Source organism: Phoca vitulina, unplaced genomic scaffold (assembly GCF_004348235.1).
Source record: "Phoca vitulina isolate PV1807 unplaced genomic scaffold, GSC_HSeal_1.0 scaffold19, whole genome shotgun sequence".
NCBI lineage: Eukaryota > Metazoa > Chordata > Mammalia > Carnivora > Phocidae > Phoca > Phoca vitulina.
The window spans coordinates 19,430,678-19,443,387 of record NW_022589722.1 but is presented as its reverse complement, the minus strand read 5'-3'; the positions used below and the strand labels follow the sequence as shown (position 1 = coordinate 19,443,387).

Genomic DNA, 12,710 nt, shown 5'->3' with positions numbered 1-12,710 from the left:
TATTACATAGGGGTGGAGGTAAATAAAGGAATGATTTCAACGTATTATCAAACCATTCCCAGCAAAGCACTGGATTTAAGCTATTTTTTCAGCAGCAGTGATAGGTTTACACTGGTTCAGTCATATTCTCTCACTTGGTCTTGATATTTGTATGGCCAGGGATAGATGTATGGGGCCCAGCAAAATGCTCAGGGGGAACTGGCGAGCTCCTTCTTTAGCATCATGTTCTAATCAGCTAAGTAAAGCAACCACAGGCAACCCCAACAGGCAAACATAACATTACATGGTCTTATCTCTGATGCACCCTTTCTTTTTTTTTAATTTATTTTTATTTATTTTTTATTGTTTTTCGAGAGAAGGAGAGGGGGAGAGAGATTCTTAAGCAGGCTCTACGCCCAGCCCGGACATCGATGCAGGGCTTGATCTCATGACCCTGAGATCATGACCTGAGCCAAAATCAGGAGTCAGACGCTTACCTGACTCAGCCTCCCAGGCACCCCTCTGATGTACCCTTTCTTACAATAACTCCTATACTGGTGAGGCTCTTGACTCCATTTTTCTCTATGCCTGTGAAGTCAGTGACCAAGGTAATTGCTGACAATATAAATAACTGCTAGTACAGGGAACAATGTGTGGTTGAGGGGCAGCAGCATGAACAGCTGCTTTCCCAAAACTTAATCCAAAGCCAAGCTTCACAATACTAGCAATGCATTTTGGGCAAGCCTACAGTTCTGCCACCAAATAAGGTCAATCTCTGGAGTTGAGAAGATATGGGGAGAGTCCCCTCTGAACCCTTCCCATTCCCCTGATTTATGCAAGTATAATGGTCCTGTGAGAACGGACCAGGAGAAGGTTGGGTGTAATCCATACTAACCCTGGTACTTGTCTTCTTCTCAGAGTTCCTAAATACAAACTGAAAGGAAACCAAAACCTAAAAATCATCAGATGAAAACAAGTTCACTGTTTAAAGAGTCCATGAATGAAACACACACACACACAAACACACAAATACACACACAAAGAGTAACACCAAGGCTTACCTTTCTTTTGTCTTCATCTGTTGATTCAAATTTGAAAGTAGCCCTATGCTGAGGGGGAAAAAAAGGGAAACAATGTCATTTTAAATACACAGATTTTTAATTTTGGTTATGTTTAAAAACATATCTGTAAAAATGTTGCCTTCCTACGTTGTTTCAACACTCATATTAAAGGAAGATAGGCATGTAAGTAAATAATTATAAAGCAGTGTGAAAGACTACAGCTGTGGGGAGCCTGGGTGGCTCTCAGTCATTAAGCGTTTGCCTTCAGCTCAGGTCATGATCCCAGGGTGCTGGGATCAAGCCCCGCATTGGGCTCCCTGCTCCGCGGGGAGCCTGCTTCTCCCTCTCCCTCTCCCCCTGCTTGTGTTCCCTCTCTCACTGTGTCTCCCTCTGTCAAATAAATAAATAAAATCTTTAAAAAAAAAAGAAAGAAAGAAAGACTACAACAGAAAAACAGACAAAAGAACGGAGTACCAAGCCACTAACTCTGCCTGAGGAAATCTGGAATGCTTTGCACAAAGTATAGGGCATTTGAGCTGGATATTGGAGGATGAGTAGGAGTTTGCCAGGAGGCAAATGGAAAGCATTCTAAGGACAGAAACAAAGGCTCAGATGTGTGAAATGGTATGATGTATTTGTGAAATAAACAGGTCTGTCAGAGTGAAATACAGGACACATGTGAGGGGATGAGGGAGTGGAGAAAGAGGAGAATGGAAAAGTAAATTGGACAGAAATTTGGAAGGGTCTTCCAGTATTGCTAAGACCCAATGTTGCTTTCTTTTTCACATGCAGTTAGAAATAATCAGAGAATTGCAGACAGGAAAGAAATTTGATAGACTGGTATTTCAGAAAAGTAATTCTTTAAAAATTAAGGTTTAAATTATGGCTCTACCACTAACTAGTTGAGCAAGTAACAAAATCTCTATCACTGGATTTCTCTTGTGAAAAGAGGTGGTACCTAGTTCACAGAGCTGCTGTGAGGGTTAAAATAGCTAAGGCATATAACCTACCATCTCAGTGCCTGGCGCTGAGTAAACACTCAGTAAATATAAGGATTATAATGATGATAATGCCAATGATATCGACAAAAAAATAATTAGAAGAGAACAGAGTGTCATGACTCTCCAAATGATTGGCAACACTGTATTTTCCACTCTGTAGCTAAAACAGAGGACAGAGTAAGTTACCTTGCCCACTGTCACAGAAACAGTGATAGTACCCAAAAACAGAGCACAAAACTTCTCATTCTCTTTCTCAAGTTTTATTCAGGAGAACCAAGTGCTCTTATGAATCCTAAGTTTTCCTTTAAAAAATCTCCACTGAACATCTCTGCCCTTCTTTTGTATTCTTCTCATTGGCCACACTGACATTTATTGGCAACTCATCAGGAGTTGCCAAAGCACTAAAGATATCATCATTACAGGTGGTTCTGTGTTGTCAGCTTTGTAGAAGAAGCAATTTTTGAAATTAAATGAGATGGAGAAATGCTGACAGAGAAGCAGTTCTTAATTTAAGAAATGGTCAGGGGGAAGACTTAGAGGTAAGAGAGAAGGGCTGTTTGAAGAAACTCAAGAGAGGCTGCCTCACATACGGTTTGCAAAACAATTAAAATGGATGATGTCAGGTGGTAAGAAGGGCTTGAATTTAAAAATTTATACCTGAACTGCCAGATAGGTGACAGGCAACTAAAGGAAGACTCTGAGGGAGGTGTGAACGGTAGAGCATTCTGGAAGAATATTTTGGGCAGCTGCTTACAGGCCAGATCAAAGGAGGGCAAGATTGAAGACATAAAGCCTTCTAAGAAATGGGCATCAATAATCCAGGTGTGATATTGCTGGCAGCAGTATAAACTGACATAAACTCTAAAAGTGAAAGTAATTCGGCAACATATACTAGAAAACATAAAAATATTTATGTTTTCTTTTATCTTCATCTGTTGAAGATGACCCATCTTCAACATCCTTTGACCCAGAACTTCTATACTCCTAGGAATTTATCCTAATGAAATCATTCAAAAGGAGAGAAAAATTATATACGTAAGCATATTCACTGCAGTGTGATCTAATATCATGGAAGAAAGAAAGAGACGAGCTGAATATCCAATAACAGGAGACGGATGAAATAAACTGCTGTGCATCCACCTGATAAAATATTATATTGCAATTAAACCAAAAGATGGCTAAAAATCTCTGTAACAACATGGAAAATTACTTATAATGGCATCAGATGGAAAAATAGTAAAACACCAAGCTAGATGTCTCTTATACAGCACCTGCATAAGTATATGGATGCATTCGAACAAAGGCGTGAGTGTTAAAATGCAAAAATAAAAGCAACTGTACAGCGGTGGTAGGATTTCTGGTGAGGTCTGACAAAATTCATTGTTGGTATATTATTTTTATAATCAAAAAGGAAATTTAAAAAATAAAAGATAAATGAATAAATGAACAAGGAAAGAAAGAAAAGAGAAAGGAAGAACAAGTTGTAAGTCTGAAGTCTATAATGCAGGAATTTATAGTGAGGTTTAATAAAAACTAACTTTAGATAGAGAAGCAGCAGACATCAGGCTAAGGTTGTAAACTGAAGCTTAATAAAAATCCAATACAAATGAAAATAAATTGCAGAGACCAAGAAAGTTGATTTTGTTGCCATTATATGTGAAATATTAAATCCATAAATTATCTGGAATAAATGAACCTAGTTGCCAATATAATGGTTCTCCTAAACTTTTTCTGGCATTTGTGGTAAAGGAACAGAGAAAGAAATCACCTTTTGGAAAGACCCTCATTAAGTTATAAAAATATCTTTTAAACAGTTTCTACATAGAATTTATCTTTTAAGGTGATAATTTAGAGTAGTACCAAGGACTAAATTTTCTGTTGCTTTTAAATGCAAGGCTGATCCGGTCATAAAACCACAACATTAAAAAAGAAAGAAAGAATAGCTTTCAAAAGCCCTAACACAAGGGCTTAATTTAATTAGAAAATATACTGGCATGTGAGGCAATACAAATTGAATTTTGAATGTGCCAATCTATTCAGAAGCTCAGCCCTCTAAGACTGTTTAGATCCAAAGATGTTGGCTTCTCTAAGGCTGGTTTCTTTTACACAACTTAGATTGTACCTAATCTATTCAGTACTTCTAGCTCTTATTCTATACCCTTTCTAAGGCTGAAAGGGAAGGGAAGGGGAGCCAGCATTTCTGGCTGTAAATACCTTTATAGCACTGCTAGCCAACAGTCAACCACCTCACCTTCTTTATATGCTTAATTTCCAGATGAACAGGAGCAACAAGTCAAATATAAACTAAAGAGTAAAACCATTGTTCAGTTTAGAGACCAAGTAAACTAGGAACAGCTCAGTGACACACCAGACTTAAGAGGACTCCTCCACATAGGTTTTATATCCTATGAGTAGGCTCTAAAAAGCTCAGGCTCAGCAGTCAGACAGCACTGGGTTTGAGTACAGTCCAGCTGTTTACTAAAAGTGTGACCTTGGTCAAGTTATTCAACTTTACTACCTGTCAGAGTTTCCTTATCTTTTATGTATGGCACCTTGCACATAGCAGGTGTTCAGTAAGTGGCCACTACTGCTATTATAGCATGGCCTATGATGTGGCATCTAGCCAAATACTGACCTATTAGAGAACTAGGAGCTATTTCACATTTTAGAAGATACACTCAAACAGTACTCATACAAGGGAATTAGCCTACTGGGGTGGTGTGTGTATGTGTGTGTATGTGTGTGTGTTGTGCTGTGTTTCATGAATAGAGATTATTCCTAGAACTAAATGCCAGAGATTATATAATCCAGTCTGGAAACAAGAACAAGGTATAACAAAGGAACAGCTCACTAAACATGCTCCTCTGCAAAAATCTGTGGAATGAGCTCAAAGAGTCAGAACTCCACCTCAAAGTGGAAAGCAAAAAGTCCTCTGACCTGGTCCAGCATATTTACATACTCTTTTCAAATGTGTAGCCTGTATTTCTAGAACTGTCTCAATATTAGGTCCCTATCAATCAGGTCCTTCTAGCACATAAATGAAGACCTCACAGCGATCAGTACCATTTTCCTCTCTTATGAGGACTACTCTTGGGAGACCTACCTACTTGCCTGTATCTTAGATAATTTTTATCTTTAATTTGGTCATAAATTTGCCCTACTTCCAAAATGGAATCCTGTTGGAGATTGCTATGGGGTAATCATAAGCCCAGGTAGTCTCTATGGCCACTAAGCCATCTCTCTATCATCATAATTGATGACTCTAGGCCTCAGTTTCTTCACCTATTAACTGAAGGGGACAGATCTAATTACCTTTGAGATTCCTTCTAGTCTAAATATCGTCTGATTCAAGGAGCTACTGCACATCTCGGGGCCCTTGATCACTGTTTGTTCTGATAATCATAATGATGGCAACCAATCTCTCTACTATATATATATAAATTTTTAAGATTTCATTTATTTATTTTGACAGAGAGAGAGAGAGAGCGCGCGTGCGAGCATGAGCTGGGGCCGGGGGTGGGGGGAAGGGAAGGGGCAGAGGGAGAAGCAGACTCCCCACTGAGCAAGGAGCCCAATGCAGGACCACAAGAAGGAGGCAGGGTTAGAGTTATGTAGCCACAAGCCAAAGGTGGAAGCTGCAAAGGAAAGATTCTCCCCTAGACCCTTCAGAGGGAGCAGGACCCTGCTGACACCTTGATTTTGGATTTCTGGCCTCCAGAACACTGAAAGAGTAAATTTCAGTTGTTTCAGGCTACCAAGTTTGTGGTAATTTGTAATAGCAGACCCGGAAAACTAATACATTCTATTTACATTTATTGTGATAAATAGCACAGTTGGGTTTATTTATATTTAAACATCTCTTTTTGTGTTTTGTTTACCATCTTTTTTTAAAAAAAGATTTTATTTATTTATTTGAGAAAGAGAGTGAATAAGAGAGAGAGAGAGCAGAAGCGGGGGAAGGGGCAGAGGAAGAAGGAGAAGCAGGCTCCCTGCTGAATAGGGAACCCAATGTGGGGCTTGATCCCAGGACCCTAGGATCATGACCTGAGCTGAAGGCAGAAGCTTAACCAACTGAGCCACCCAGGCAGCCCTCTACTAAATCTGTTATCAGAACAGGCCTTGAAGGAGGAGGAGAAGGAGCCTGGACAACCTATATTAGAACAATCCATATGTCCCATAATTAATACTCATTCTATAACTGGAGCGGAGGTGATTAGGACCAAACAGTAACCAAAGGAAGTAGTGTATTGGTCCTGAAAACCTTTTTCTCTTCTGTGCTCAAAAACACAGAATAGACAGGGTAAAGGCAAATGACCTTGCAAAAAGAGCCTGGATATGGAATCTAAAGACTAGGTCTGCCACTTCTAGCTATGTGCCCTTGAGCCCATAGATAGTCACTTTGTCTTTCTGAACCTCAATTTCCTATTCCCCGCCAAAAGAGAATACTTGTATCTCCCTCATAAGTTTTAATGTAAGAGAATTATATGTGATGACATGTGAAAATGCTTGGGATAGATAATACGTAGTACATAGCAAGCACTCAGTAAAGGTTAACAGGTGAATTGAGACAAATGAAGAAGAACAACCATTCTTCCTGTTTTTTAATACTTTCCTATGCTGGGTCAACTTGCATTATGTCCTTGAGAAACAGACAAGTTTCATTTTTTCTGGGATAGATGGCTCTTCCCTCTCCCCAGAATAACAAGGGTCAGTGAATGAAGGAAGAAGGCTTGAAAATTAGTCTCAGTAATACAGTAGAAATTAGATGTTGTTACCTGGAGCCAGATAGGTAACTGTGCTCTAAACATGGTACAACGTATTTTGCTACCCATTAGAAAATGTAAGGGTCAAGGAAAAAGAGAAAGGATGGAGTATATTCCCTAATTTTTTTTATCAGGCTACTTCAACTCAGTGCTACAGGTTTAACTCCTGCCTTTTTTGTTCAAAACTAACAGTTACAGGCTCTTCACTGCCAGGCACTGTTACAAGGGCTGTAGACATATAACTCATTTAATCCTGACAACAAACCTATGATGTAGGTACTATTATTGTCCCTGTTGGACAGGTGAGGAAACTGAGGCACAACAAAGTTATATAATTTGTCCTAGGCCACATGGATGGTAAGTTGAAGATCAGAGTCCAGGCGGTCTGGCTCCAGAGCCTGCGCTATGGCCACAGGATCTTCTGAGTACCTTGATCATTAGAACTATAACTCACTGAGTAAAAGCCTCCTAGGTACACTGTGCTCAGTGTACAGCATTAAACTTCAGTTAATTTAAGACGCATGATAACTTAGGTAATGTTATCCCTATTTTACAGATAAGGAAGCCAAGACTCAGGCTTAAAATAACATCCATAGCCATGAAGCCAATAAAAGGCAGATTTGAACCAAGATTTATCTGACTCTAAATTCTACCTTCTTTCCAGTATCTGGAGGGAACAGCCCATTAAACATGCTCCTCTGCAGAAATCTATGGAATGAACTCAAAGAGTCAGAACTCCACCCCAAAGTGGAAAGCAAAAGGAAAAAGTCCTCTTACATGGTCCAGGATATATACATACCCTACTCAAATGTGTGATGTGTTTCTAGAACTGTCCCAAGTTCTAGCTTTATTAGAGAAATAAAGTAGCATAGAGAACCTCCTCCCCCAAATAACGAACCAGTCGCTTTCTCTGTACATCATTCATTTCCATTCTTGGTTAGACTCCTCGATGCCCCATAATCACCCCTTATTCTGAACATTTCTCAAATTGATTTTTCCAGATGAGGAAAATGAAGCACACGGTATTCAGCTACTTTTTCAGGGTTTCAAACTCCATATCCCATAGAGCTGGGCAATTTAATTCCACATCCCCATTTTTATTGCCAGACCACCACAATCATACTTCCCCTTCCTACTGATCTGCCTCCTAGGTCTCTCTTGCCTTGAGGGGTATAGCCCCACTGCCAACATGAACCTCAGCAATTTTCTTTGTACGCTAGCCCTACTATAATCAGTGTTAAACATGAGAGCTCTTTTCTGAAGGAGCTGACTGACCAGGTTCGAGTTAAGTCAGAGCATTATCAGGCGTGGCCCAAAAAGCACTTCAGGAATACCACCTTAAATAATATACACTGGGCATTACAACTTTACAAACATTCTCAGTGTGAAAGGGGAGCTGGAGATGTCCAGAACCTAAGCTCTGACAGCACTTGGCTAGGAGTGGTAAGTGGAAACCAACCTGGAGGGAGATCAAGGAGAGGAAGAGATAAATTCAAGGAATCCAATCTGGAGTTCTAATCAGTTTAGCCATGAAGGGAAGGAGAAATATTGAAGAAACTGGTAAGATGCAGTTGGAGGTTTTTCCTCCTCCCTTCCCTAGAGAAGAAAGTTCCTATTTATTGCTGGATATCTGGCATATAGTAATTGCAAAATAAATACTAGTTGATTCAACACTCTTTCTTTTGAAAATCAGTTGGTAGCTGCCTCAAATTCTTTTTGGAAAGGAGTTATAAATCATGTTAAATGAATATAATCTCTAAAATATGTACACCTATGCCTTAAATGAATTTCTCCTAAATTAGGCAGATATGCAACAGTAAAGCATATTAGAGAGTGAAGGAGCTAAGATACAAACAGAATTTAATCCATCCATACATCCTCCCAAAGAAAGCAGCATGGTACTGTAGAAAGAGCTGTCAGACAACCTAGATTCAAATCTCAGCCCCATCTCTCAATGACTGTGTGGACTTGAGGCAACATTATCCTAAATGTCGTTTGTGAAATGGGGAATACCACCACTTTCCTCACAGGGTTGTTGGGAAGATTAAATGGAAATGAAGGTGTTTTATTTCTGGATCTCCTCCACCCAGGGCAGAAATGGCACACTGGCAGCTCAATCATACAAAGTATAATAAAGTGCAGTGGTGGGGACATAACAAACACAGAAAGGGAAACTATGAGTGGAAGCTAGTGAAAGGAAGAAAAATGCTGTATCTAGGGTGAGACTTGGTGTTGAGTGTTTTCACAGGGGTGAGTAGTCAGTCATTTCTATAAAGTAGTCTTCTAAATGGAAGAATAAAGGTGTGGTATGCTACCTTTTGAAGTGAGCATGTAAAATTCCTGGAAGGAAAAGTAATGGAGAGCTAACGGTTCTTGGAGAAACATTCAGAGAAGTGGCTGGGATTTATAACAAGATACCTTTATACTGCAGAGTTGTAAAGTGGAAAGAACAATGAATGGTTTGAAGACCTAGGCTGGAATCCCAGCTCACAAGTATGACCTTGGGCAAGTTACTTAACCGATATAGAATCTCAATTACAAAACGAAGATAAAACCTCACAGGACTGCCGTTGAGATTAAATGAGATAATGGATGGGAAAGCTGTTAATGCGATACAAATAACAGGTATTATTCGGAGTCAGAATCTCTCTTCCTCCGCCCACTTAACAACATAGTACGTCCATGACCTTGGCATGATTTCAGTTCTTAGCGCCTCAGTCTTCTCATCTATAAAATGGGAAGGATGACACCATCTACCCTATAAACACTCTGAGAATCAAATTAGATCATACAGGAGACATCAAGCCTTGGAAAGTGTACAGTGCTATAGGTATACAAAGAACTGCCATCGTGGCTGATAGGTTTTATGCATATCGAGGGCCGTGTTTAAGCACGGAAACACGGATTTTTCATGCTATACAGGTGAGGAAGCCTCGCGTGCATTTCTGCATCCCAGAGTGGGGCACAGGGCACAGACGCACATCTACGGATTCCGGGGGTGTGACTTGCACGCTTGGGAAGAGGACCGTAGGACAGGCTGCTGGGCCGGAATCGGAGGAGTGGGCGCCAGGGTGGGGGCAGGGGGATGCAGGATGCACGGACGGGAAAGGCTGGGGGCACAAACACGCATGCCCAAGCCGGAAACGTTTTCGGGGAAGAGCAACGCGCATCCCCGGAATGAAGGGGGTTGGGAGGGATGCGATGTGCAAGCCCCGAGGGCGGCCCGGGGGTGCTCCACCGCACGCCCGGGGCCAGGGCTCTTTACCTTATCGCTGTAATCCCTCAGGACCCGCTCGATAGCCCCCGCCTCGCCGGCCCGGACGATGTAGAGGGCGCGCTCCTCATCCATGGCCGCAGGTGCGGGGGAGCCGCGGCCGCTCTGCGCGCCCAAGCCGCTGCCTCCAGGTAAACGCCTCGCGCCCCCGCTCGCTCGTTCCCAGCTTCCTTCCTTCCCTCCTTCCCTCCCTCCCTCCTGCCTCCAACCCGCCAGCCTCCGCCCGGGCAGGGCCGACGTCACCGCCCCTCAACTTTCACCCCGCGACGTCACGGTCCCCCAGCAACCGGCGCCTCGCGGCCGCCCCCGTCAAGGCCCAGGACTCGATAGAGCCCTGACGAGCGGCCCGAGGCGGGGCCAGGCCCGAGGCCTCGCTTACTCTCCTGCCTCTCCCTCCCTCGGAGAAGAGTACAGCCTTTTAAGTGGGCTCTTGCGGAGAGAACTGTTCTTCTCTCCTGACCCTCCTCTATGAATCATTCTCCTCAGCTGACGAGAGCGACCCGGCTCTTCCCCGCCCCTCTAAGAGCCAGCAGCTAAATGGACTACAATTCCCTGCGTTCGTTGGGGGCATTCCACTCTTCCATCTAATTTACTGGAGTGCCGAATGGCATGCCGGGATTAGTAGTCATCCAGCGGGAAAGACTTCCCGCCAAAGGCATGCTGGGAGCTGTGGTCCGGCCAGGGCCGGAAACGGGAGTCCCGGGGCCGCTTGAGGCCAGCGGCCAAGAGACCGTTAGGGGAGGGTGCAAGCGTCGGCTCTGCCTCCTTTTTGTTCCTATCGGAGCTGACTGTCCTGCTCTAGCCTTGGCTGGTCGGGCAGGTTGACAGTCGCGGAAACTGGCACCCCTTGGTGGGAACTGCCAAGCACCGGTTTAATTCCCTCTTTTTCTCGTTTAGCGGTTTCGGTCTCTTTGAAATTCTTTCCTTCCTCCCCTTGTTTGCGGTCATGTTATGTATTCAGCAGCAGTAATGTGGGAAATTGCAGGCAGTTATCTGGATAAAATGATTTTTTTTTTTTTTTTTTTTTTTTGCCTTAGTGATAGTCGCTGCCACGTCTCACGTGCCGCGGGGGTTCCAGACTCAGTGTTAGGTGGTCGCCATGCAGCTTCTGATTCTCACGACACGGAGATTTTTGTGGAAGCAAAGGAACCCGGATACGTTAAGTAATTTGCCCTAAGACACACAGCTGGTAAATGGGGAATTAGAGATTTAAATCCGGGTCTTTTCCCCAAAGGCGGCTGCTCTACACCCGCCAGTCGTGTAGTAATACTGATGTTACTAGTGATAATAGTGGTGATGGGGGAAGTGAAGGAGAAGGAGGCTCACGTTTGCTAAGTGTTTACTATGTGCAATTTTTCTGTTCCATACTGCACCTGTGTCCTCTCAGTCGGTTTCTCACAAAGTCAACAGGTATTTGAGAACCTGTGGTTGTGCCTGGCACTGTTCAATAAAGTTCGGTACTGTTCAGGGTAGATACAGTGGGCCCCAAATAAAGTCCCTGCGCTTATGGAGCTTCCGTTCTAGTGCCTAATCCTATGAGGGAGGTACTGTTCTCATTTTAAGATGAGGAAACAGTCTTGGAGAGGTTAATAGATTAATTTACCAAGATTGGACAATTTGGAAACTGAACCTGAACTCAGAGTCTATGCTCTTTCTGCTCTCCCAAGCTATATGTTAGAGAGTGGGTGAATTTCCCAAGTAATTTTCAGTTCTATTCCAAGCAGCCTTTACCAAAAATCATCTTTGATGCCTCTTCTGCCCATGTCTACCTCCTGAGCTGCGCTGAAGAGGAACTAGAGGGGACAAAAATGTATTCATCTAATAATTACTGTATTTCCTCTATGTGTCAGATGCTGTGCTAGCTCTGGGAATTTGGAGATAAAAAATACAGAATCTAAGCTCATGGAGCCTTTGGGCTTTCTGTGGATTATACTTTTCATGCGGCAGACATTTATTGAGCATATTTGTTGAGGCAGGCACTGGAGTAGGTGCTGTGTCCATAATAAACGAATTCACAAAGATTTTAATCTATCTCTTGAAAAAGTACACTTCTTAGAGAGGTCACGGTATAATAAGCTACATTCCCTAGGTAATAGTAATATCTTGCAATTGTTTTTTAACAGTTTACAAAAAAACATTTTAATACACACTATCTTAATGGATCATTGAGGAAGGTATTGTTCCCATTTATAGATAAGAAGACAGGTTCCGATGAGCTAAGTAACAAGAGCTAGGGCTCAAACTGAGAGCTGTAAGGTAATGGTATTTGGGTGCCTACTCAGTGCCCAGTAGTGTATTCTGTGCCTTTTGGGTAACCATATATTTATTTTTGGAGCAAGGGCACCAGGACAGGATACTAACCAGCATAAAGTATCTGAGTTGAGATGTTTCTTTTACAGAATTTTTAAAAGACTTTATTTATTTGAGAGCAAGAGAGAGAGAGCATGAGCTCTGGAGAGGGGCAGAGGGAGAGGGAGAAACACACTCCCTGCTGAGCAGGCAGCCCGATGTGGGGCTTGATCCCAGGACCCCAAGATCATGACCTGAGCCACCCAGGTGCCCCAAGATGTTTCTTTTAAAGAGGGTCTTACACATGTGTTTGTAATGTCTGTTTACCAGAAATAGGCTTATG

At 42.5% G+C, this 12,710-nt stretch overlaps 1 protein-coding gene across 7 annotated transcripts in view; it reads right to left on the bottom strand.

The window, feature by feature from the left end:
- RIC8B (RIC8 guanine nucleotide exchange factor B) overlaps positions 1–10,550 on the bottom strand; it is a 101,212-nt gene extending 90,662 nt beyond the window's left edge. For all 7 annotated transcript variants that reach the window (XR_004300925.1, XR_004300924.1, XR_004300926.1 and 4 more), the window contains exons 1-2: positions 10,070–10,550; positions 1,041–1,088 (exon numbers count right to left, since the gene is read on the bottom strand). Coding sequence is in view for 4 of the 7 variants with exons in the window: in XM_032416394.1 (XP_032272285.1) it covers positions 1,041–1,088; positions 10,070–10,153 (132 nt within the window). In the remaining 3 variants the exon portion in view is untranslated. The remainder of the gene's footprint in view (positions 1–1,040; positions 1,089–10,069) is intronic.
- Between the last annotated feature and the right edge of the window lie 2,160 nt (positions 10,551–12,710).